The sequence below is a fragment of the Caretta caretta genome, chromosome 2 (assembly GCF_965140235.1).
Source record: "Caretta caretta isolate rCarCar2 chromosome 2, rCarCar1.hap1, whole genome shotgun sequence".
Lineage (NCBI taxonomy): Eukaryota > Metazoa > Chordata > Testudines > Cheloniidae > Caretta > Caretta caretta.
In genome coordinates, this window is record NC_134207.1 from 266,110,683 (window position 1) to 266,136,777 (window position 26,095).

The 26,095-nt window shown below is 40.1% G+C and overlaps 1 protein-coding gene across 6 annotated transcripts in view; it reads right to left on the reverse strand.

Annotated features, from left to right (window-relative positions):
- SETD2 (SET domain containing 2, histone lysine methyltransferase) overlaps positions 1–26,095 on the reverse strand; it is a 149,618-nt gene that overhangs the window by 109,953 nt on the left and 13,570 nt on the right. For 5 of the 6 annotated variants that reach the window (XR_012667320.1, XR_012667321.1, XM_075126078.1 and 2 more), the window contains exons 2-3: positions 8,298–8,336; positions 250–4,703 (exon numbers count right to left, since the gene is read on the reverse strand). Coding sequence is in view for 4 of the 6 variants with exons in the window: in XM_075126078.1 (XP_074982179.1) it covers positions 250–4,703; positions 8,298–8,336 (4,493 nt within the window). In the remaining 2 variants the exon portion in view is untranslated. The remainder of the gene's footprint in view (positions 1–249; positions 4,704–8,297; positions 8,337–26,095) is intronic. The other variant, XM_048837340.2, reaches the window with a different exon arrangement.

Consider the following 26,095-nt stretch of genomic DNA (forward strand, 5'->3'; position numbering starts at 1 on the left):
TGTTTCTATGGACTGCCAGTGAATCCAGGATTCAGCTGATCCTTACCCTTCTCTCTCCACACCCCTCATGGCTAATCCTTCCTCTTCTCTATGAAAAGCTTTCTTAGGTGGTGGAAATGTGATATTCCCTCTTTCGCATCACTCTACTACTGCTCGGAGAAGATTGTGATATCTTTCTAAACGCCCTATCAAACGATAAACTGAAATGTAAATTATTAGAAGCAAACAAGGTGAAAATCCATTAGTTACCTTTCTGTTAAATACACATTTTCTTCAATGAGGTCAAAGTAACAGGGCATTTTTCCTTGCTTGGCACACTCCTTCCAGCGTTGCGGGTCTCTGAACTCTTCCATGATACACAGTGGGCGAACCACTGCTGAACCCTGAGGCAAGGACTCCGACTGCTCCCCCTCTCCATCTGTTTTTACTTTCTTTCTCTCTCTTGGGTCTCCATCGCTCTCAGAGTCACTCTCTAATTCTTGCCTTCTTTTCTTTGGTGGTCCTCGCTCTTTCACATCATTTTTTTCCAAAATTTTTGCCTGCTCTTTTTTCTCATTTACAACTGTTGGCTCCTTTGCTGAATTACTGCTGATCTCATGTGCCTGCACAGAACCCTTTTCTTTATCACTGAGAGAATGAAATTTACTCGACTGGCTAGGAAAGTGAGCTTTGCAATCATCGACCCAATTGTCATCCTGTTCATACTCTTCGTGGTCCTCTGTTAGGGAATCTGGTACCTGCCCTTGTATTCGTTCATAATTAATTCCAGAGGGCCTACTACCAGACCTTGGGTCCCAACAGCCATTGCCTTGCCAGTAATTCTGGGAGCCACTGTATGATCCTGAACCCTGCTGGCAAACGTAACCCGAGTACATTCCATAGCTGCTGTCGGGCTGCTGATATGTGCTACTGGGTTTCTCTGGTTGAGAGAAGTCCCACCCCAGGCTACCCAAGTCCTCTGTTGAATGAAAACCATCCAGTTTGGAGAACTCTCCTGTGCCAGATACATTACTGAACCCACTCTTTCCCTGCCTGCTGTCTGGCTTGGAAGAATGTGTCTGGTGCCTAGATTTATTTTCAGCACTTTCAAAGCTCTCAGAAAAACAAAATGACTGCTCATCTTGCTGTCTGCCAACCGGTCTAGCTATGGACATCAATTCTTTCAATATTCTTTCATCTGGATTTGGTTTGCCATTAGAATTTGATGTTAGGTCTGTCTGACTTGTACTATCAACTCCATCACTCTGAGGCTGAGAATCAGGCTGGAGATCTTCAGCTTCCTTTCTATTGAGCTCAGTAGATGTTGCTGGACTCTTGTCCATTCCCCTAGGAGGAGAACACTTGTTCTCAATATGTGGACCATTTTTATTTGCTGTATTTTCTGATCTTTCTTCATAGTAAGGTTTGCTGGACTCTGGCCTATTGTCTTCCCAATGATCAGAATAGCGTGTATTACCTTGGCTGCTCCGAGACGAACAAGGACTACTCTCTTCCATACTTAGAGTGGAATTCTTAGGAATCACCACAACCGACTGAAGACGGTTCCTTGGAATACTGTCATCAGAATCAGAATCCTCTGTATCACTTTCTTCACTGTCCTGCTCACTCTCACTTTCTTCCGTATCAGAATAACCATCATTATGAGCAGAAATGAATTCAGAAGCATTGCCACTACTGTCACACGTGGCCGCTTGCGCCGCAGTTCCTGTTTCTTCTGCAGTCGCAGTGACATCACAAGATGGACACAAAGCTTCTGAAAAAGCAGAAGCCACCAGTGACTCATTTTCTTCATCCTTGCTGACCGAGACTTCCAGAGATTGGTCTTTAAAGTCATCAGACCTGGTTCTTTCAGCGAAGATGGTAGAACTTTCCTTAGCTGGTTCCTCTTTTTCTAGGTGTTCTACTGGTATTTCTAAATAATATGAATGCTCATTTTTAAATGATAGTTTTCCTTTTTCTAAATCAGGACCAATTTGCTGGGCATCTAATTCAATTATCATCTCAGTTTCAGAATGTTGCAAGCATTCTTCACTTTCATTCTGCATGGCTCTATCCAATTTGGAAGCAAGGTTTTCCTCTGGTTGTGGTGTAATAATTTCATTGTCTAATCTGATTTCCAGGGAGCATTCTTCTTGGGAAGAATCTCTGCTTAAACTATCTACCGTTAGGCTCAGCTCATGGGAGGGACTAATATCATATAGTTCATCTTCACATGCAGACTTTGTTGAATTTTGATCCTCCATGTTTTCATAATCACATGTAACCGTTTGTGGCTCTACATGAATGTCCATTAAAGTTTCTTGAGTAACCTTTATATCTGTGGACTCAATTTCAACTTCTGAATGATACAAAGAAGGACTAGTATCATCTGAAATGTAGCAAAAGTCTGAATCTTTGGTTCTGTTACAAGGAGTTGCCAGATCATCCAATTTTTTAACTAACATTTCAGAATGATCTACATTTGTAACAAGAGAAGATATAACTTCATCTTGCTCTGAAGGAACTGGAGCCTCTCTTTCTTTAAATGAACTGTTGAACTCAGACTGTATATGAGACTCATTCAAATCTTGTTCTTTAGATTTATATACATTTTGAAATCCATTAGATGGCAACACATAAAATGTATTACTTTTTATCAGTGGTGATACCTCTGATCTACCAAGACTATCATCAGAAGACATTGCAATAGCCTCTGTTTTGGAGACACACAAAGTTGCCAAGTCATCAGACCTACCCTCTGGGGACCCATTTATATTCAGTTCTATGGGACAATACGTTCTTAATTGATCACGTTTTACCTTTATTAAATTTTCTGGTTCCTTAATACTGTCATGGCAATCATTTCCTATAAGTTCAGACTTCAAATTAGGAGAACCATCTTTTGACTCATCTAGCTTTTTAAAAGTAGGTGAATCATTTAATTGACTGAATGGAGAAACCATCTTTTCCCTTTCAAACTTTTTTATAATAGTCATTCTTAACTCATTGCTTTTTAGACAAGGTGTCTCTAAATCTAAAGAATTAGACTGGTGTTTGATTTCTTCAACTGATTCTGTACAACAGAAAGAACTTTTAGACTTATCAGACTTTGGTGCAGAAGTCTTTGTGGGGGTGTACTTATAATAGGAAGAGTTCACATTACTATCAGGTTTAGAATGGGATGTCCCCCTTCGATAACCCAGCTCATTAAGGGGAGAACACCTTTTTGATACTTCACTTTCTGAAGTCCTTTTTGATTCTCTATCTGATTTTGAAGACTTTCCTCTCCTCTCTGTTTCAGCATAAGACGACTCTGTTTTGCTGTCCCGGTCTGATTTAGAATAGGAAGAAGAAGTTCTAGAATCCCTGTATGAGGAGGAATGAGATGACGTACGCCTTGAGTCACTAGACTTGGAATGGGTCCTCCTATACTCATCTTCTGAATCAGAACTCTCTCTTGTCCTATTATCTGTGTAAGAACGTGAATACCTTGTCCTCTCTCTATAAGGGGAGCTTCTATGGTATCTTCGGTCAGATTCATAATAATGAGAGCGTTCTGATCTTGAATAGGATGAGCTGGTTCTAGAACATCTGTCAGACCTAGAACGAGAATGAGACCTGCTTCGTCTTCTGTCCCTGTCTGACCTAGATCGGGAGGACATATACCTAGAGTCTCTCTCTGGTTTTGGGTGGCTAGAATGTTTTTCATCTCTGTCCGATTTAGATCGAGAGGAAGATTTCACCGAATCTTCACTTTTGAGAGAAGTTGAGCTCTTTTTCGGATCTCTTTCCTTTTCTGTGCTTGTTGATATTTTTAATTCATGTGATCTCTGACTTGAAGAAGTCCTTATAGAATCTTCATCAGATTCAGAACCCAGTAACGTGGCATCAGATTGAGAAAATTTCCTCTTAGAACCCTGCTTTTTGGAGCACAGAGAAACACTTTTTGAGCTGTTCGAAATTTCTTCCTCCTTCCCAATATGGGAATCTCCCTGCTGTGACGTTATTTCCATTTGCTCAGACATATTTTGAGTTACATGTTCTTCGGCACTATTAGATGCAGAATCCTGTTTAATGTCCAGTTCTAAAGTTTCTTTCGCGACTGCATTTGATAGCTCCTTTGAAGTTTGGACTTCTGATTCTACAGGTGGCAGCAGAAGCGGTGCCGCTGTCCCTGACGCGGCTCTTGGCGACTGGGGCAAAGCTACTGCTGTTAGCACTGGTGCTGGTGGAGATGCTGTTTGTGAGAGCGGTGGAGATGGGGTCAACGGCCATTCTGCTGCTGCCGCCACTTCTGCTGGTGCGACAGCTGCTAGCGAGGGCAGTGGTGCTACAGCAGCCGGCAGGGGCTTTGCTGTTACACTGAGCAGATGCTTCTTAAAATGGATCTTGCCCAATTCCACCTTAGGTTTCGGTGGTGAAGATTCTTCGGCTGAACCAGAGGCATCCCCCAGGTCCATTTTAATTTTGGGGGCGAAGTCAGTTGGAAGGGGTGTAGCTGGGGAGTTCTGAGTTTCATTTTGTTTTTCATTTCCAAGAGCAGTCAGAAATCTGTTCTGCAAGGTTTTCTTTGTTAAACTAAAGCTGAAAGACACCTTCTGTCTTCCTTGTTCCTCGAGGTTAACCTTTGTCTTGGTGCCTTTGGGCAAAAAGCGGCTAGAAGCAACACCTTTGAACACTGGGCCTTTGACAAAACCAGCTTTCTGCACATGTTCAGTCTTGCCCTGCAATAAAAAGATAAGCAGTTAAAGGAATAACTGCACTCTGCATACACTATCAAACAATAACCCTTTAACTCATGAATTTTTAGTGATCATAAAAACAACAACAGATAAGCTTGGCTGAAGTCAGAGATAGTGTGGCCACACTAAATTCTAGAACTGGGTCTCTTCTGTACAGAATCAATTATGCAGTAATTTTGAAGTTTGAACAAAATGTCTTTTAGGACCTAGACAGGACCCATTCAAAATTTTAACCCATTTCTCTTAGTTTAATATATTAAATCCTTTACCTCTATTTCAACAGTTGCACAGCTCCCTGTTCTGACTTCAGAAAAACTGAATGGATCACAAACTATACTGGATTGCCAAGATTATGTCCATTTGTTTTCACTTCCTAGAAGACTTTGTACTGTGATGCAGTAATTTTTCAGAGCAAGTTAGTTTGCAAGTGAAATTTCTGACAAACTCACTAAAGTTAGTTTTCTCCAGTGAACTTACATCATTCATTGGTAATTTCTAATGAGTTGGGTGATAGTGAATGGAATTACTCTAATACAACTGCCTTCTAGAGGCTCCATTAACAATCAGTCAGTCATTCACACTGTTGTCACCTCCAGGCCAAGCTACTATAACAGTGTACTTGGATGTAACCCTGTACAATACAGCTGTCTAACTTGTAATTTGGGATAAAATCCAAATAAGGTGCTAGTATTTTTCCACCAATTCCATTGGTTTTCAGACACATTTCAAGCGTGGTGGGAACTTACTGAATTGTCTAGGAGCTGGTTATCTGAGCAACTACCTCTGTCTCCTCAGATAAAATTGGAATGCTCTTGTGATGGAAGAGAAACAGAACTCAGAGACTGGCAATAAAACTTTGCCAATAAAGAGCTCTTCCCCTTTGGAATTCACTTCCCCCATCAGTCCATCAGAACCTGAAATCAGCAGTGTTCAGTGCATGAACCAAAGTGGGCTGATTTGATTTGGTTTTTGGACATCCATTTTTAAACTTCGGGCTTATCTACACACAAAAATTGTATCACTTTAACTATACTGGTATACTAACAATACAACCCCCTACTGTGGATTCTACACTGGTATAAAGAGGGGTTTATGCCAATATAGCTTATTCCCATAAATCCAAATTAGGTGTCATACTGGTATAACTATTTCATTAAAATAATTACACCCTTAACTGAAATAGTTAGAGCCGTACAGAACCGGTGTTGACCAAGCCTTAGTTCCATAACTACTCCATGAACACTATTCCACCCTTGGCAACAGCATCCGTTTCTTGCACTCCATTGTGAATCACTTATGTTCTTTGTTATCATTTAACTTTTGCAAAACAGGACTAGTTGCTAAGGCTACAGGCCCTATGGTAAATAATTAAATGGACTTCAGTGGAATTGAAACACCATGGCATTTCACCTACTTGCTATACACAGTAACCAGTTTTCATAAATATAATATCCTCCATAGTATTTTTAAAAATAGCAAAATACAGTAGGTCTAAATTAAAGATGATGATCTGGAACTTCAGACACAACTATTAAATGTTGAGTGCCCAACCTGAGACATGTAAAGGGGCTTGATTTTCAGGAAAGGTAGAGCACATGTTATCTTCTGAAAATCAAGCTCCTTTAAGGTATCTCAAATTTGAGCATCCAAAAATTGAGACCCATCACCACTAGTCACTTCTGAAAATGTAGGCCCACATGCCTGTTCAACTGCAAGATATAATATTTGAGCATGTCTCTCTCATAATCATCTTTGAGAAGGATACTCTAATAAAGATATAGAAAATGTTAGCAGATTTGTTTCTCAGGATTTGTATGCAATGTTCCTTTTTTCTTCTCAGTGACATGCAAGAATTTTTTTTAAAGATGAACTATAGGCTTACGAGCCAAATTCTCCCCATAAGCATAAAAGGTGAATTCACCCCATAAATAATTTCAAACCACTATTTTCTTCTCTTAGTTCTGCCAAAGTCACAAACTGTCAGCTTCTGTTCTGTGCGAATTCCCAGAAAGTGGAATGTTAACGACATTACAATAATGTACCTACACCAGAGTATGGAATTAGCCTACAAATGTTCAGGCAAACAGCATTTTGTCAGTTTTCTCATTTTTTTAAACACTGCATATTGAATAGTTTACTTTTTAAGTTACTTAATATCCCCATAAAACAAGAAGATAATTTCAAAGTTTTGCCCACAATGTTTCTATTTCATGTTGCACTGTAAGTGTAGGATGTCCAGACTGCCTCCATTTTGTTTCTTGTTACATTTGTATTGGATATCTGGATCCTACCTGAAAAATTAGGGACAATATAAAATAGCAAAATTCTGGATTCTTCTTGGACTGAATCTTCAATGAATTTTATATAATGAAAAAATTTAATACAATTAGGGATAGGCCCAAAACAAAACCTCAGATCAAAAACTTCTGAACTTCGAGGGTGAGGGGTCTGGAATCTGAATTCAGACCTGAACCTTGTAGTTTGGGTCTATTTACACATAAAATAAGGTGCTAGACCTGTAAAATAAGAAAAACAACATGTAAACTACATCTTGTTCCTCCAGTTTTTAATATTTTATTTAGTATAAAAGCCTGGAGTTGAGGTGTATCAGCCACCTCACAAGCTAGCTCCTTCAGAGATTTTTTTTTTTCCCCTTCAGAAAATACACAAAGGTTAAATAATGTGAGAGCGACATTTGGAAAAAAAAAAAGTTACAGAAAGGAACATTACAAATTCTGTGAGCCATAAAGCTAAATTTATGGTAGAAAACACTTAAAACAAAGGGGTTCATCTTGTATTACAGAAAACATTTGTATTTGAAAAATACACAAAAGCAACATTCTGGGGGCAAACATGACAAAACTGATAAAAGATCATTTAGCACTGCAACACAGACTGGGCAGATTGACTGATGGAGGTGTAGAGTGAATGAAGAATGAATGAATAAGATCTTGTTTAAATTCATCTGATTGCCTGTTTGCTACAAGAGTAGGAAATGTGGACACTTGTGAGGATATCTAAACCACAACAGTGAAAACAACCTGAGGCTGTAATGCATCAAAAATTATAAATTTGAAATCTCTCTCCTGGCCTGGGAATTTATAGAATAGGTTTTACCTTGAAAAAGATTCCCCTTTCTTCACAACACACACACAGTTAAAACACACCAGAAAAAGCAGTTTCTTGATTCTGAAGTCCTTACATAATCTTGTAATTATGGAATACAAGCCTGGTTAGAAAGCAACTAATATAATTAGATATTCAGAGGTTCAGAGCCTTCTTCTGTTAGCACTGGTATTTGTGAGGATGTTCATAACAATAGTAAGAAAAGATCTTCAGTACATTCGTCAAGACATTACCATAAGATTAGAGGGACCACAGAATAATTTTTTAAATCTGGTTACTTTTGATACCTCCGATGCCAATACTGTCTGATCACGTTATCTTCGTATTTGATGTCTCAATCCTCCTTTTTTTCAGGCACTCTAATGCAGAACAAACTAATGCTTTAACTTCTCCCCACTGTTCTGCTAAAGCATTTCTCAAAATATGAAAAATTAATTAGGACACACTCACCTCATTTTCTTCTTCTCTATTGCAATCCAGCCGAGAAAGCATGCAAAAGAAAACACAGAAAGAAAGTGTAAATACCTTGCCAAAACAATAGATTGAGTAATAGTCTTTAAATTCGAAAGAAAAACAAAACAAAACAAAACACCTATGAGCCAGATTCTGAAACCTTTACTCACATTGAGTAGCATTTTACTCTCCAAACAGTCCCACTACAACGAATGAGGCTACTTGCAGAGGTAAGGGTGCCACAGTCTGTCCCTATGAGCACTAACTTTCTTAACATGCAGCAAATCACATATGCCAACTACCTCTCAAAAAAAGAAGAGGCAACAAATCTTTGTTTTTTAAAAGGTCAGTCATTTCCCATAGCTTCAATAGTCAAGGACACTGACAGGGTAAAACCCTGGTTAAAACAGAGCTAATTAAGTAGATGCCCTTTTTCTGATGCTTTAAGAATTAATAAACTGCCTGTTTCAACGAGTAAGACCATATGATGGCATACTGCAGGCTTCCAGTTATGAAATAATGAAAAATAAACTTGAGAAATTTGTCATTTTTCCTTCCAGTTTTGTCAGATGACTTCTTAATGCCATGAAAAGATCACACCACCTGTCCTTTTCCAGAGAGTTCCTACTCCATCACTACCAAAAATTAAATATTTACAATAACTTATTTTTTATACCTTACTATTATTTTCCAGGGAAACCAAGAGAAACACCCCCATTTTATGTTATGGACTCCAATACTTAAATTCTCTACAGCACTTCAATGCCAAGGAGATAAGTACTTTAAACATTCCTGCCTCTCGAGTACTAAATTATTTCAAGTATTAAACTAATTATAACTAACCTTATAGCATTCAGAACTGAGTGCAACACCCATTTCTGATTTAGCTTTCCCTCATTAAGTTCTTCACATATATACTACATACAAAAGTAAGTGATTTCTTCTACAAGAAGAAAAGATTATGATGATTTCTATTGCTATTTGTTTTTAAATATTTGGGAGATGCTTAAACACTGCATTGATGGGACCATGTAAGTACTTATATGGATCGATATATTTCTACCACCAGAGGTTATTGTTAAAGTTCAGTTTTATATATAAAACTAGCCATTAATCTTCATCAGTCATGTCCTTCCTCAGTCATTTGTTGTTTAAAAGTTCTCCAAACATTCTGGCCTTTACGGACACGCACACATGTTCTTTAATATGTATATCTTATAAACAAAACATGATCTCCCAGCTAATTGCACAAGATTGGGGATATTTTTCTCTCTGACTAGGAAAAGAAACAACTCTAGGCCCTTGTTTACATTAGATTCAGACCAATAATTCACCACAGGTGCAGCTCAACCATTGACAGAAATGGTGGAAAAGCTCACGCAGAGAGGGCCTGGACATTTTACCACTGTCTTCCAATCCTGAGGCTTCCTGTGAGGTAACTATTTTCAGAACAGAAAGTCAGCTTTCACTTTCCGTACTGAGCATGCAGCAGCTCCTACATATGGGAGCCAAGACCTGACTGGACACTTCCCCTCCTAAATAAATGTCACAACACAGTTAGGAACAAGCCAGAGGAAAAAATGATCACCACAGATAATATGCCATTGCTTCTCTGAATCATCTGCCTGGGAAAGTGCCCAAGAGGGAGCTGGGGGCTGGGATAAATTGTGACTGTTTAGTTGGTGACATTTAGTATTTATTAGTTAATCCTAACCCTTTCCTTCTCCAGATCTATTTTCCTGCTCCCAGAAAGCATCATAAGTTACTTTTACAATATAAATAATAGGCTTTGTTTTTATGAAGAAAACATGACCAGTGAGTTTAAGCGACCAACAGGCTTCACAAAGGATGTAAACATGATTTAATGGGGTCATGAAAGATTTAGAGTTCTCTGTATTTTATCTATGTGCAGGAAGCCTGGAGCCCTTGAAGAAAAGCACTGTAACATAGATTACAAGGACAAAAGGGACTATTGTGGTCATCTAGTCTGACCTCCTGTATAAATATGGCCAGAGAACAACCACAAAAAAATACTAGAGCAAATCTTTTAGAAAAATATCAAATCTTGATTTAAAAATTGTCAGTGATGGAGAATATACTGTGACCCTTGGTAAACTGTTCCAGTGCTTAATTATTCACTGTTAAAGATTTAAGCCTTATTTCCAGTCGGAATTTGTTATACCTTTCTCTGATAGACTGAACAGCCCATTTGTTCCCCATTTAGGTACATACAGAGTATAATCAAGTCACTCCTTAATCTTTTCTTTGTTAAACTAAAGAGATTGAGCTCCTTGAGTCTATCACTATAAGGCAGATTTTCTAATCCTTTAATCATTCTTGGGGCTCTTTTCTGAACCCTCTCCAATTTATCAACAACCTTCTTGAGTTAGCGTTTAAAAGTAGGTTTCATTTTCAAGTCCAGACAGTGAAATACAATAACAGAAAACGACAATCCTTGAGTCGTATACTTCACATGTTAAAAGAAGTGTTTATGGGGTCAAAAACTCACCATAAGATTAGATATAGCTGACCACCAACATGTGAGCCTTCTATAAATACATGTTAACAAGTGCACCTCTAAAGGAGCTACACAGTGCTGCCATAGAATAAGGACAAGTGGTTGCAGAATCAAAGAAGAAGGGTTTCCCCATAAGTCACATACTTAAAAATAAAACCAGAGTAAGCAGCTGTCTATCAAGCACTGGATTTTCAAAATGTGTAATCTGTTTACAGGTAACACTCAGCATTTTTTCTGTTACAGCAATCATCTACTTTCAGCCAAGAAGAATTATTCAGTGTTTTAAGGTCAGCAACGTCATGCAAAGCGAAATTAATCTAAAATAATAGCATATACACATAGCTTCTATCACCTGAGGATCTCCAAGTGATTATAAACATTAATCACCTAAGTCACTTCCCATTTTCAAAGTGACTTGGGTACTTAGGAGTGACAAAAATGGTTAAATGTGACTTAGGGCATGTCTACACTACAAATTTAAGTTGATTTAAGTTAAGTCGACATATAGCCACTGCAGTCATTACTGAGGTTTCTCTTGTCCTCTCTACCCTCCTTCTGTCAGTGGTGCATGTCCTCAAGAGGAGCGCTTGCACCAATTTAAGAGGAGCAGCATGAGGGGCGGCCGCCTGGGCTCTCACCTGCTTGCTCCTCATGGAGCTAAACTATCTGGAGTCTGGCTGAGAGCCAGGACAGCAGACAGGCTCCAGCTGGTAAGCTCTTCCAGAAGCAGGCAGCAGAGAGCTCAGGTAGCAGCTGGACTCACAGCTGGAGCCCCCCACCTGCCCCAGGGTGACTGCCTGAGCTCTGAGCCCACAAGGGGTTCACAGCAGGAAGCCTACTAGGCTTTATTGTCAATTTTAGGGCTGCCTCAGACTCAGAGCAGCAGGGGAGCTCACAGCTGAAGCTGTGAAATTGACAAGAAAGGCTGGTAGACTCCCTGCTGTGAAATTGAGCCCTACATAAGAATGGCCCTGTTGCAGGGGTGGGCAAACTTTTTGGCCCAAGGGCCACATTGCAGTGTGAAACTGTATGGAGGGCTGGGTAGGGAAGGCTGTGCCCCCAAACAGCCTGGCCCCCGCCCCTGCCCCCTATTTGCCCCCTCCCACTTCCTGTCCCCTGACTGCCCCCTCCTGGGACCCTCCACCCCAAAGAGTCCCCCCCCCGCAGGATCCCACCCCCTATCGAATACCCCCCTGCTCCCTGTACCCTGACTGCCCTGACCACACCCCCGACAGGCCCCCCAGGACTCCCATGCCCTATGCAATCCCCCGTTCCCTGACCACCCCAGAACCTCCGCCCCATCCAACTGCCCCCTGCTCCCTGACTGCTCCCCTGGACCCGCTACCCAACCCCACCACCACCACTCCCTTACCATGCCGCTCAGAGTGGCAATAACTTGCAGCCCTACTGCCCGTGTGGGAGGGGAAACAGCGTGGGAGGGGCCGGGGGCGAGCCTCCCGGGCCAGGAGCTCAGGGGCTGGGCAGGATGGTCCCGCGGGCCACATGTGGCCCACGGGCCGTAGTTTGCTCACCTCTGCCCTATTGGGTCAGACCAAAGGTCCATCTAGCCCAGTATCCTGCCTTCCAACAGTGGCCAGTGCCAGGTGCCCCACAGTGAATGAACAGAACAGGTAATCAAGTGATCCTGTCTGGCAAACAAGAGGCTCGGGACACCACTCCTGCCCATCGTGGCTAATAGCTATTGATAGACCTATCCTCCATGAATTTATCTAGTTCTTTTTTGAACCCTGTTATGGTCTTGGCCATCACATCATCTTCTGGCAAGGAGTTCCACAGGTTGACTGTGTGTTGTCTGAAGAAACACTTCCTTTTATTTGTTTTAAACCTGCTGCCTATTAATTTCATTTGGTGACCCCTAGTTTCTTGTGTTATGGACAGTAAACAACACTTCCTTATCTACTTTCTCTACCAGTCATGATTTTATAGACCTCAATCATATCTCCCCTTAGCCATCTCTTTTCCAAGCTGAAAAGTCCCAGTCGTATTCATCTCTCCTCATACAGAAGCCATTCCATACCCCTAATCATTGTTGTTGCCCTTTTCTGAACCTTTTCCAATTCCAGTATATCTTTTTTGAGATGGGGAAACCACATCTGCACACAGTATTCAATATGTGGGTGTACCCTGGATTTATATAGAGGCAACATGATATTTTCTGTCCTATTATCTATCCCTTTCTTAATTATTCCCAGCATTCTGTTCACTTTTTTGACGGCTGCTGCACATTTAGTGGATGTTTTTAGAGAACTATCCACAATCACTCCAAGATCTTTCTTGAGTGGTAACAGCTAATTTAGGCCCCAACATTTTATATGTATAGTTGAGATTATGCTTTCCAATGTGCATTACTTTGCATTTATCAACATTAAATTTCACCTGCCATTTTGTTGCCCAATCACCCAGTTCTGAGAGATCCTTTTGTAGCTCTTTGCAGTCTGCCTGGGTGCTAACTATCTTTAATAATTTTGTATCATCTGCAAATTTTGCCACCTCACTTTTTACCTTTTTTCAGTTTATGAATATGCTGAATAGGACTGGTCCCAGAACAGACTCCTGGGGGACACCACTATTTACCTCTCTCCATTCTGAAAACTGACCATTTATACTTACCCTTTGTTTCCTATCTTTTAACCAGTTACCAATCCATGAGAGCACCTTCCCTCTTACCCCGTATCAATTTACTTTACGTAATAGCCTTTGGTGAGGGACCTTGTCAAAGGCTTTCTGAAAATCTAAGTATACTATATACACTGGATCCTTTTGGTCCACATGCTTGTTGACCCCCTCAAAGAATTCTAGTAGATTGGGGAGGCGTGATTTCTCTTTGCTAAAACCATGTTGACTCTTCCTCAACAAATTACGTTCATCTATAGGTCTGACAATTTTGTTCTTTATTATAGTTTCAACCAGTTTGCCTGGTACAGAAGTCAGGCTTACAGGCCTGTCATTGCCAGGATTACCTCTGGAGCCCTTTTTAAAAACTGGCGTCACATTAGCTATCCTCCAGTCATCTGCTACAGAAGCTGATTTAAATGATAGGTTACAGACTACAGTTAGTAGTTCTGCAATTTCACATTTGAGTTCCTTCAGGACTCTTGGGTGAATACCATCTAGTCCTGGTGACTTATTGCTGTTTAATTTATCAATTTGTTCCAAAACCTCCTCTAACGATACCTCAATCTGGGACTGTTCCTCAGATCGGTCACCTAAAAAGAATGGCTCAGGTTTGGGAATCTCCCTCACATCCTCAGCCATGAAGACCAATGCAAAGAATTCATTTAGTTTCTCCGCAATGGCCTTATCGTCCTTGAGTTCTCCTTTAGCACCTCAATCATCCAGTGGCACCACTGGTTGTTTAGCAGGCTTCCTGCTTCTGATGTACTTTTAAAAAAAAATTGCTATTACTTTTTGAGTCTTTGGCTAGCTGTTCCTCAAATTCTTTTTTGGCCTGACTAATTGTATTTTTACACTTCACTTGCCAGTGTTTATGCTCCTTTCTATTTTCCTCACTAGGATTTAACTTTCACTTTTTAAAGAATGCCCGTTTTTCCTCTCTCTGCTTCTTTTACTTTGTTGTTTAAACTCAGTGGCTCTTTTTTGGTTCTCTATGTTTTTTAAATTGGGGTGTACATTTAAGTTGAGCCTCTATTATGAGGTCTTTAAAAAGTTTCCATGCAGCTTGCAGAGATTTCACTTTTGGCACTGTACCCTTTAATTTCTGTTTAACCTCATTTTTGTGTAGTTCCCCTTTCTGAAATTAAATGCTATAGTGATGGGCTGCTGTGGTGTTTTTCCTGCCACAGGGATTTTAAACTTAATTATATTATCGTCACTATTACCAAGCAGTCCAGCTATATTCATCTCTTGGACCAGATCCTATGCTCCACTTAGGACTAAATCAAGAATTGCCTCTCCTTTGGTGGGTTCCAGGACCAGCTGCTCCAAGCAGTCATTTAAGGTGTCAAGAAACTTTATCTCTGCCCCCCCACCCTGAGATGACATGTACCCACTCAATATGGGAATAATTGAGGGTCACAGCTGGGGCTGTCCCCTGGGGTGGGTGGCAAGGGCTCCAGCTGTGAGCTCATCACCTGGCTGACATCTGGGGGGGAGGGACAGCTATGAGCCTGGTCCTGGGCTCAATTTCATAGTAGGGACCCTACCAGCCTTTCTTGTCAATTTCACAGCTCCAGTTGTGAGCCCAGTGCCCTAAAGGCCTGAATTAGCAGCCTATATAAGTAACAGTGTCTACATAGACATTGCGTCATCCTAACTACACCAACATAAGCCCTACACCTCTCGTGGAGGTGGAGTTATGACAGTGTAGTAGGGCAATTACATCAGCGGGAGCAAGGCTTTAGTGTAGACAATGACATAATTAGGTAGATATAAAGCACCTTATGCCAACTTAACTCTAGTGTAGACCAGGCCTTAGGGTACGTTTATATCATAATCACAGGTTGTGGTTACAGTTCAAGCTGACATAGCTCAATCTATAGCTCGGGTATCTCGGATGCTAGAGCAGTGCATGCTTCTGTGTAGGTTGCATAAGCCCACCTAGAACCTTGGACAATTATTCAAATTACTCACAGGGCTAACGGAGCTTGAACTGCTGCGGATTCTTTGTTCTGGGACCCGAACTAGGTAGGGTATATTACTAGAGCCCTGCAAATCTGCGGACATCTGCTTTATATCCGTGGATACCCGCTTCCGCAGATGTGCATCTCCACGGACCATGTTTGCGGATTGGATGCAGATACAAATTTTGTAACCGCGCAGGGCTCTATATATCAACATGAGCTGTAATCACACCCTGTGATTACAGAACATACATTCTCTTAAGGTTCCTTAATCACAGTCATTGGTGAAAGTAAAACTTATGCTCATAAAATTTTACCCTAAGCCTCAACACCTCTGGGAGGCACACTGAGTCAGAGGGCCTTTAAGTAACTTGCCTGATGTCACAACATGGTCAGTGGTGAATGCTGGAATATAGCCCAGGATCCTGACTCCCAATGCTATACTCTAGCCACCAGACCTCACTGCCCCAGTAATGCTTCAGAATATGGGGGACTGACTGGATGGAGATTTTGGCACACATTCAGTTAAAGCATAAGAGAGTCTTAAAGAAAGAGTAGATGGCAGTTGTTTTGGCAACAGTCATCATGAACGATAATATCCAATTTGTCCCCACTTCTAATGAAAAAAGAAAAGGAGTACTAGTGGCACCTTAGAGACTAACCAATTTATTTGAGCATAAGCTTTCGTGAGCTACAGCTCACTTAAATTGGTTAGTCTCTAAGGTGCCACAAGTCCTCCTTTTCTTTTTGCGAATACAGACTAACACGGCTGCTACTCTGAAACTTCTAATGAAATATCACAATTCATTATACACATCTGCCTGACCAAAAAAAATGTGACCGTACATGAATCATCTATACTCTCCTGGAATGTCAGCAGCAACAACCTCGGCAATTAATTACCTTATATACTTTTTGAAAAATCAAAATCTGATTTAAAACACAGATGTTCCACAATGGTATGTTACTGTATTATACCAAATTCCCTGACGGGGTCTCTGGAATTTAGTCAGATTAAACAAATCAGTCACCATGTATGTGCATCCATTAAAAACAATTAACTGTAATCCTTCAAAAGCCCAGTGAACATTTAGCGGGGGGAAGAAACAACCAAAGAATTAGAAAATGTACATGTTGCTACTCTAAAATGCCTTCCCTCAACAGCCAACTGGTTTCCCGCATTTTTTTTTTAACCAAACAATTTGATCCTTTAAAAATAAAACATTATCAGAACAACTGTTTTTAATGATATCATCACCATCTAGTGAAAAACACTAGAATTTGAAAATAGAAGTTTTTCCACATGTCTATAGTTTATACCAATTTCTTTGGTAGAGGTGAACTAGACAGTCCAGGTATTTCATTTCACTGTCTGGGAGGATGGGCTCCCACTCCCCTCCTCACAAAGACTGTGCACTTACTTTAGAATCTATTGTTCTATGTGCAAACTGGGGAAGTGCCTGAAGATTTAGGGAGAGCTAGGGAAAGCAAAAATTGGTAGTGACTCCAAAAAAAGAAGGATCCTGATCTAGTAATTACAGTCCATTAAATTTAACTCATTGAATTTTTCTAGGGAATCGAAGTATATTAGCAGAACAGAGCAATAGAGGTGGGAACAAATCATGCAAGGTGAATTTGGTTTTGGATATAATATAAATAGGTAAAAGGAATGCTGTACGTGTAACTAATTTTGTAATGCATCTTGTATAATCTCAGAATCTTATCTGAAAAATTTAATTCATACTGGCGGGAGACCATAAGAAATATCTTCTCCCTTGCATAGTACTTCAGTCAGTAGCAGAGAACTGAATTTGCTGCATAAAGCACCTTCTCCATAACCCAACATTACCTACAGCTTTAAACTGGCCAGGATTGTACGGATTGCATCAGTTTCACCCTGCTGCTGCTGTTTTCCTGAAGGATATTTTTAAGGAGAAGATGTGACACATGATATCAACAACAACAAGTTAAATTTAAAATCATCTCCTCTGTTGCATATCAAAAATATGCATGGCCTTCTAACTGTTACCAGTTGCCCTGGTTTTAGCTTGAAATTTGTTCGAGAGATTCCGGCTACACTGGATTTAAAGGCATCTGAAAATTCCATATTGCTACATATTAAGTACGAGCATTGTAGTAAACTTTATGAAATAGGAACAAGCACAACAAAAAGATAATAGTCTGATGACTTTATGATAACCACAACATAACTACAGTGGTTTAGTGATGGCATGTTAACGGACTAGGTTTCTAGCAACCTTGCTTAAAGTTTTCCTGTTTTACATTTTATTAATTTTCAGCTATAAAAGAAAACATGTTTCTATTTAAATCATACACTTTTCCTTTTCTCTGAGACCTCTTGGTAGTTCATTTAGGTATGTTTTTTTCTTAGAAAAAGAGGATTTTAAAAACCTAAAGTAGAAATCACGTTTTAAACTGACTACTGCTATGAACAGGTGGGTGGAACTCTGACCGATGCAATTCACCCAGTCATACTATCCTTTATTGCCTTCTGCAATCCTATATAAAACACTACAGGTTTTAGCATAAAAACCTGTTTTTTTAATTAAGCCAAATTAAAAAAAAAGAACCATATTTCACAATTCTGACAGCCTCCCACAGTTACGTAACAGTGAAAAATATTTTTATCCAGTCAGATGGCAGTGAGATTTGTAAATGTACATATACACACAAGCCCCATGGGTTTGACTCTGACACTGACTAAAGAATAAATATAAATCCTAACTACTACACAGTAAAGAACACCTTAGCCATTTCAAGCTGTCATGGGTATTTTAATACAAAGGAAGGTTCTCCCCCACCTCGATGTACAGCATCTCAGGCATTTCTAATGTATTTATCAACTTTGTGTGAAAGCTTTCTTTTGCCTCTATTGTATGCCACCTCACAAGTGTCATTTACTTATAAACTTTATCTACACTAAACAATGTTACCAAAAAATTCCTGATGGTGATAGAACCACTAATAGAACCAGGTTCTGATGGCTTCCAAAATTTTTATCACTCAATTCAACCCGCGGGTTTTTGAGTTCTGAGAGTGCAAAACACACTAATTTTTTTTTTTTTTTTTAATTTGCAGAAGACACCTGAAACTAGAAATTGCAAATTTGACTTATTTTATACAGTCCTCATTGAGAAAGAAAGGATCCAAGTTTGAAGAAAAAGTCCTCTCCCTTTGCTATGTGGCTTCTGGAGGAGGAAGAGATTCAAAACAGTAAACAATGCAACACCAAAACAGAACTCTTCAGCCTCAAGAAAAGGTACCTTGCACTTTTTTCCTGCTATTCTCAACCACACAGAATATTCAAGAATGAAGTGTTAACAGTATTGCACTGGGAAACAGAAGTAGAAGAAGAGAGATATAACAAGGACTTTACTTTTTTTCCTGCGGATATGCAGTCTAAACTATACAAGAAAGGCATATTGCAAATAATAGGGGAATACTGCCATTTTTTTGAGTCCTTCACAAGCACTTTATAAAAAAAATCCAAGTTTGTGATCATAAACAGTATTCGCATACTACCGTATTTATAACATTGGACCCTAATCTGAGCAGCAGAAATACAACCTTCCAGCGGTCAGTCTTGACCTGGTGGGACCACTTCTGCCATGGGGTGAGTGAAAAGTGCAGTTCAGTCTCAACACCTTTTCAAGCCTTGGCCTGACTGATGTCATTGCCAGCAAGAACGCCGGTCAGTGCTAACAGACACGGTAAGTTTTGTGATATGAATAGCTGTACACTGGGAATAAGAGAACCCCTCAATTTCACCTAGACCACTGAATCACCATCGCCCAGCAACACCGTTGCCCAGTCGTTACTGTCCTAGGCTGAATCTGAACCAACAATCTAGACGTGAAAGAATCTCTATTTTATTGCTCAATTCAACCCACCCAGTTTCCATAACATTTATTTTTAGTGTGAAACAATATCACATAGTGAATGCATCAATTAAAATTACAGAATCTATATCAGGACAAGCAATATATTTTACATGATACTGAAGCCTCTACAGAGCTGTTGGACATAATAAATGAGAGGGTATTATTCACGCTTAGAAGCAATACAAACGCCCAATTCACAATTTTTAATTTTTATTTCTGTCACTCACTTACTGACAAATGCAACTCATAGTAAAAAACCCCTAATACCAAAAGTTTAGAAATCCGAAGTTTTATCATGTGTTTGGTTAATTAATTCCTAATGTGCCTGGAGATTTAAAACAATAATACAAATTAGTACCAGTTTCAATTATTAAATTTAATAAATGTTGTGCTACATTACTGTGAGCAGTTTTGCAGACAATAATGTTGTATTTCTAGTCCGCTAGAATGTCCGTGATAACTACAACTGTATTATACCACGGTGAGAAAAGCGGGGAAGTAACAGACAATCCAGTACCTTTTCCCCTCCTCCCAACAACTGGCACAGAGTAGGAAGGCTAAGACATACACAAAAAGAAGAAAATACAGCAATAGTGTCAAGCCCCCTATTTAAAAGAAACACCAACTTGAATTCAACTCAGTTTCCAAACTGGAGTTAAATGAGTTTCAAGTATACATCTGTCCCTGAATCAATCGCCTCCCTTCAACCCATCACCACTCTCTACCGTGGTCAGTCTTTATGGTTCTAGAATAGATTTTCCTATTTTAAAAATGTTTCTCCTTCGTTGCTTTGTGAAATAACCCCACAAAGAGGGATAACTGACTGACTGTGCCAGGAAAACAGCATAATTTACTGTACACACACTTCTACCAAATGCGAAAAGTATATCAAAAGAAAACTAATTTTTTGCTTTCATCTCTCATTAACAGGAATCTTAGGGGCTACTTGTAACAATTGTGCTAAAACATTTTAGACAGAAATGTGATTTTAGAGCTACTACTGCTGGGCTGGGATGTCGCTGAACAGAGTCTTATTCATTATAGGGAATGACAGATGCTCCTGCTGGAGAAGATGCCTTGTTAGGCACAAAGCAATCCCTGGTCAGATTAAGGAGAAAGAGGCACAACAAACAGCTTGTTGAAGCCATAAAGTTGTATTATAAGGCTGGTGCGGCTTCCTGTCTCTCCATATCTGATGAGGTCATAATTTGCTAACACCATGAACGGTGACCTAAAACAACAACGTGCACTGATTTTCAAGACTTTGGAGAACATAAAACTTTCTTTAAAAATCAGTCATCTCCCTCAGAAGTGTGCGGCAGTACTCTGGAAGTTGAAGTTGAGGAAGTTAGGTTAGTATCCAGGAGGGGAAGGATGAAGAGGATGCAACAGTAGGGGCAAAATACAACCTGCACCTGAACGAGTGTTTTGATGTTGAGTACTCATTTCTATTGAAGCTTGAAGGGTGGTTTTTTCCACTTTTTCCTCTCATTTATTCTGGTTTACACAACTCAGTCCAGTACATCAACCTATCCTGCTTCAAACGAAGAGCACCTTTTTAAAACCGAGGAACTTCGCTAAAACTGAGCACTGTTTCTGAGCTGATATTCCTGGGCAAATAAAAAAAAAAAAAGAGTAGAGCTTTTCTACGTGAATAACATAGCTGAAGTCAACGTACTTAGATCTACTTACTGCAGTGTCTTCACTGCAGTGTGTCGACGGGAGACGCTCTCCCATCGATTCTCCTTGCGCTTCTCATTGAAGTGGAGTACCAGAGTCTATGCTAGAGCAATCTGCGGTCGATTTATCGTGTCTATACTAGACACGATAAATTGACCCCTGCAAGATTGATTGCTGCCCGTTGATCTGGCTGGTAGTGTAGACAAGCCCCTAGTTAAATCCCCTACCTAAGGATACCTTAAAGACTATTATTTATATGTCACTATAGGTGTGTGTACATTTTTGTCCATTTAGAAAACTAAATACTTGACCTTGATTGTAACACTCAGCTTTCAGGTTGTTATACCAGTCCCTTGTCTCCCAGCTACCATAAACAATGTACAACAGTTGTCACTAACACACGTTTATCAACTCAGCCCTAACTTCAGAGCTGTGACAGGCACTTTCATAACAACAAAATGCCTGCTTCCCAAGAAAGTTATTAACAGAGATTTTAGACAAGGGAGTTTTCCTAATTTCTAAGGCTTTGTCCACAATGTAAATTTGTCTGGTTACAACCATATGTGCCCTGCCACTGACGTAATGGTACCAACCCAAACCCCTATGGTGGGGGAGACAAACAGCAGTAAGCTGTAACTTGCACCGCTACAGTTTATCTCAGTGTCACACCGTGGTAAGCTCCACTTGTGCATATATCTGTCTACACAGATTTTCTACTGATGCAGGTTATACCAGGGGCCCCTTATCAATGGCAGTAATCCGTGCAAATGTCAAGTGTAGACAAGGCTTTAGTTTCAACCCTGCCTTCTCCTTTCCTCACTTAATCAGGCTCTAACATTCAGAGCTGGAAACTAAGATCAGTTGCTCAACATACATTTTGGTAAAGAACACTCTGAAGGAAAACATTATCTAAATACTCGACTTGTACAGTACTTGGCATTTTCAGAATGTTTAACTTCATGTTTTAGCCAGGCTATAATAATCCTACATCAGTGCTCAGTGGCATCGTGCATTGTCACTGGAATGTTAGTGTAGAATTTCTTACATGTGCTGAGCTACTGGCGCAGATTACCCCCAGCAATCCCCAGAGTTAATGTTTCTCTCTTAATACACAAAAAGATGAACTTTGCAAACTGAGAAAGAGGCAGATCAACTTTTGAGCCACACAAATTGATGCTGTCCATTCAAATGCTAGATATTAAAATGGATTAAGAACCTAAATTGACGCATCTTCCAATTCAGACATGCACAGTATCCCTACATGGACAGGAGCCACTAAGAACAGATCCAATAGGCATCAGAGCACAATATGGAAAAATTATAACTCTATAAATTTTTTACTATGATCCTTTAAACTCAGTTCTTTCACAGCTGGAGGGAAAAGAAGACTTGATACTGGCATGAGCTAAAAATGCCTGTTCTTGGCCAACTGGCATCCTCAAAGCTGTGGTAACAGAGAAAACTCTACCCTAGCAACCACTAAATGCTGCCTCTGGTTCCAGAAGAGTGTGTCAGGGAAATGGAGTGGTAGGGGTAGGTGAGTGGGTGAAGGATGATTGCCATGATAAAGAGCTGAGCTGATTTGGTAGGAAGCAGTTGAAGCCTGAGGAGAAGATGAAAAATGGCTACATGGCCATGTTATGAAAGGCATTTGCCTTTCCACTGCTATTCTGCGAAGACACACAAAGAGAATGTGGGTCAAAGAAAGCAGGCACATGTGAAAAACTGCAGTAATTTTCCCCAAAGCTAAAATGTATTAGCTGCTATTTGTACGTTTTTATATTAAAATATTACAATTTTAGAGCAGCTAGGATACTTTGCTCTGGGAAGCAGGAGACTCCATCAGAATTATAACATCAGCTTTCAGTGGCTTCTGGTCTTTTGTTCTAATAAAGAACACATGCACCCATTACTTCCCCTTAAATAACCTAAAATCTCCCTGGACTGTTAAAGATAATTCTGTACAACTCACCCTCTCTCCCCTTTTTGTTCAGCACCAGGAGATGTCTAAATAAGAAACCAAATGAGTGCTTAATTTTTAAACCATGACAGAAATCATCATAAGCAAAGTCGTTGCCATAGCAGCCATGCACAGGATTACGGAGAACACTGGAAGTAAATTAATGACTGCATGCACAATGACTAAACAAAGGTGGAGAACGAAAAAGACACCAACACAGTCCAACTGAGACAGCGTGTAAAGGCAAGAAGAGAATATTAAAATCAATTATTATAAAATCAAAATTAGTTAGCTACAAATCTACAACATAATCTTAAATGAAGACTTCTAGTCTGGTAATATTTCAGACACAGCATTATTTCAGTCCACAACTTCCGAATGTCCTCTCCCCATCCATCCTCCTCTTGATAGCAGAGGATTTTTTATTTGTAGCTTTTAGAGGGTAGAAGAGTTGGGGACTCACCATTCCCACTGCCTTTACTGGCTGTTAAATGCCAGTGATTAGTTTAAATTTAATCTCGCTTCCTGTAAACCCTGGTAGCAGAATTCTGTCTCCCCATACCCCCAACATAAAACAGCACACATGGTGATGAAATACCAACTGCTGAGGACACGAAGGACTGCAAGGTATCAGAAGAGCCACTGAAAATTAATCTTCCAGCTCTAAGAACATCTTCATTCCTTAATGTGTTTGCATTGCTACTCCCATCTTCCATATAGTCCATGGTAGGTTGTAGGTCCCTCATGGTAGGGACTTCGCCTTTTCCACATCTGTAAAGTGTTGTGCACACTTACATCACTACAACAAATAATCCATAGTTATCTATTAGGCGTCATGAGTCCACCTGCAGGTGAGACAGAAAAAGATATAGAACTTGACTGAAGCCACAGAAGCTAAAGCAAACTAAGCAGTCATGGGACAGGAGGGAAGATCCTCTCACAGATCAGTAACAGGTTAAGAGATATGAATCAAAGGATAGGAATAAATGGTCAGTTTTCACAATGGAGAGAAGTAAATAGCAGGGTCCCCCAAAGATCAGTATTGGGACCTGTGCTGTTTAATATATTAATAAATGATCTGGAAAAGGGGATGAACAGTGAGGTGGCAAAATCTGCAGATGATACAAAGTTACTTAAGATCATTTAGTCCAAAGCTGACTGCAGAAAGTTACAAAGGGATCACAAGAAACTGGGTGACTGGGCAACAAAATGGCAGATGAAATTCAATGCTGATAAGTACAAAGTAATACACACTGGAAAATAATCCCAACTATACATACAAAATGACGGGATCTAAATTTACGGTTAGCACTCAAGAAAGAAATCTTGGAGTCATCATGGTTAGTTCTCTGAAAACATCTGCTCAACGTGCAGTGGCAGTCAAAAAAAGTTAATAGAAGGTTAGGGACCACTAGGAAAGGATTAGCTAATAAAACAGAAAATATCATGATGCCACTATGTAAATCCACGATTCGCCTAGAGCTTGAATACTGCACATAGTTCTGGTCGCCCCAACCAAAAAAGATATAGTTGGAAAAGGGGCAGAGACGAGCAATGGAAATGATTAGGCGTATGGACCAGCTTCCATATGAGGAGAGACTAAAAGCACTGGGACTGTTCAGTTTAGAAGAGAGATGACTAAGAGGGGGATATGATAGAAGGCTATAAAATCATGAATGCAATAGAGAAAGTGAATAGGGAAAAGTATAACTGGGTTCAGAAATGAATCAGATAAGTTGATGGAAGACAGGTCCATCAATGCCTATTGCACTCAGGATGCAAACCCATGCTCTGAGTGTCCCTAACCCTCCAATTTCAAGAACCTGGGACTGGAAGACAGAAGACGGATCACTTGAAATTGCCCCGTTCTGTTCATTCCCTCTGAAGCATCTGGCACTGGCCACTATCAGAGACAGGATACTGACCTGGATGTAATACTGGTCTGAACCAGTATGGCTGTTCTTAGGTTAAACATTCCTCTGGTTGAGGGGAGATATGATTGCTCTCTATAAATATATCAGACGGATAAATCCTGGAGAAGGAGAGGAATTATTTAAGCTCAGTACCAATGTGGACACAAGAACAAATGGATATAAACTGGCCACCAGGAAGTTTAGACTTGAAATTAGATGAAGGTTTCTAACCATCAGAGGAGTGAAGTTTTGGAATAGCCTTCCAAGGGAAGCAGTGAGGGCAAAAGATCTATCTGGCTTTAATATTAAACTTGATAAGTTTATGGAGGAGATGGTATGATGGGATAACATGATTTTGGTAATTAATTGATCTTTAAATATTCATGGTAAATAGGTCTAATGGCCTGTGATGGGATGTTAGATGGGGTGGGATCCGAGTTACCCAAGAAAGAATTTTCTGTAGTATCTGGCTGGTGAATCTTGCCCATATGCTCAGGGTTTAGCTGATCGCCATATTTGGGGTCAGGAAGGAATTTTCCTCCAGGGCAGATTGGAAGAGGCCCTGGAGGTTTTTCGCCTTCCTCTGTAGCATGGGGCACAGTCACTTGCTGGAGGTTTCTCTGCTCCTTGAAGTCTTTAAACCACGATTTGAGGACTTCAATAGATCAGACATAGGTGAGTTTTTTCGCAGGAGTGGGTGGGTGAGATTCTGTGGCCTGCGTTGTGCAGGAGGTCAGACGAGATGATCATAATGGTCCCTTCTGAGCGTAGTGTCTATGAATCTGATGACACACTAAAGTGACTGTTCTCAAATCTCTCCCTTTGGGATACAAAGTCACAAGAAGGAGAGTTATAAAATCAAGTGTAACATTAAAAAGACAGTGACATACTCCTAATCAAAGTAACGTGGTACTTACAAAAATATGGCAAATTCATGATGTCCCTAGTACTTTTCACTCTGCCCTTTTAAAAACTTTTAGAACTCCTTGGAAGCTTGAAATTAAAACTACATCCCATGGCTAAGACCTGGACTGGGACGTGGGAAATTTTGGTTCAGTTCCCAGCTCTGCCAGAGATACCCTGTGTGACTTTGGGCAACTCACTCAATATCAGTACCCCAGTTCCCAATATTATGCTTGTATGTTCTATCCCTTTCTCTCATCTTTTGTCTTGTCTATTGATAATGAAAGCTCTTCAGGTTGGGACTGTCTCTTACTATTT